Source organism: Dama dama, chromosome 9 (assembly GCF_033118175.1).
Source record: "Dama dama isolate Ldn47 chromosome 9, ASM3311817v1, whole genome shotgun sequence".
NCBI classification, from domain to species: Eukaryota; Metazoa; Chordata; class Mammalia; order Artiodactyla; family Cervidae; genus Dama; species Dama dama.
In genome coordinates this window covers 83283416-83284609 of record NC_083689.1, presented here as the reverse complement: position 1 = coordinate 83284609, position 1194 = coordinate 83283416, and the positions used below count along the sequence as shown (strand labels likewise).

Sequence of the window (1194 nt, the reverse complement as noted above, 5' to 3'; positions counted from 1 at the left end):
TAAGAATTAAAAAAAGTTTTTTTTTTTTTTGGCTGCTCTGGATCTTTGTTGGGCTTTGTTGGCACACAAGCTTCTCTCTTGTGGCATTCAGTCTCAGGAGTCGTGACTTGAGGGCTCTGGAGCTTGGGCTCAGTAGTTGTGGTATAGGTTTAATTGCCCCATGGCTTGTGGGATCGTAGTTCCCAAACCAGGGATTGAACCTTTATCCCTTACATTGGAAGGTGTATTCTTTTTTTTTTTTTAACTGATAAATTGTTTAATCGAACAAGACAGAACATCTCCACATTGTTTCCTTTTATGCAGAAAGTGGAACATTTCAAATATATTAACTTTTCTCTTCAACAAGATTTATTTCAATCTGGTCCCAGGAACTGCTTTGTACTTCAGGATTCACGTTTCAATAACGCATATGCACCCAATACAGCCAAAAGAGCATACTTAAAGTTTGGGTAGTCATTCATTATTATGGTGACCATACCGACATATGGTAAAAACCCTCGGGCGCACCCCACCACGTCCTTCTTCTCCAGCCAGTTCTGGCCTTCCTTGTACAAGCCTCTATCATCAACTTCATTATTATCTCCTTTAGTCAGAAATTTGATGTCTCCATTGTCTTTTTCGTGAACTTTGATTACTCTGTGAACTATTGGGATGTCTCGTCCTTCAACTTTGAAAACAACGATTTCTCCAGCTCTAATGGGGTCTTCCCAGAAATTCGTTAGGAACAGAAGGTCGCCCGTGTGAAAGGCTGGCTCTATGCTGCCGCTCAGCACCACCACGATGGGGCTCTCACTGCCAGTGAGGACAATCAGGCCTTTCCAGATCATGAGCGCAGAGGACACGATCATGGCGAAGTTTAAGACCTGGTAGTAGAGCTGGCGCTTTTTCATCTTACTCAGGTCCCCGAAGATGTCCAAGCCGGACGCGGGGAGATGCGCCTCCACGGTGCTGGCGCGCACCATGCTGGTGTCTCCGGTGGGGGTTGGGGGTGGGGGGGGCACACCTAGGCAGCCGGCCGGCTCCAGGAGTCGCTGACAGCTGCCAAGCGCAGGCCCGGCCCTGCCCCAGAAGGTGTATTCTTAACCACTGGACCACCAGAAAAGTCCCCCACATTCTATTTAAATACAACTTTTCAAGTACTTGGCAGATGACCTCATTTTCCCCCAACCCATCAAAATGGCATAAAGAAGTACC

The 1194-nt window shown here is 46.8% G+C and overlaps 1 protein-coding gene across 1 annotated transcript; it reads right to left on the bottom strand.

Moving 5' to 3' along the window:
* Window positions 1-383: 383 nt before the first annotated feature.
* LOC133061484 (signal peptidase complex catalytic subunit SEC11C-like) lies at window positions 384-983 on the bottom strand. The gene has a single exon (XM_061149496.1). It carries the CDS (start codon window positions 960-962, stop codon window positions 384-386), a length of 579 nt encoding a protein of 192 aa, XP_061005479.1. The 5' UTR covers window positions 963-983.
* Window positions 984-1194: the final 211 nt, after the last annotated feature.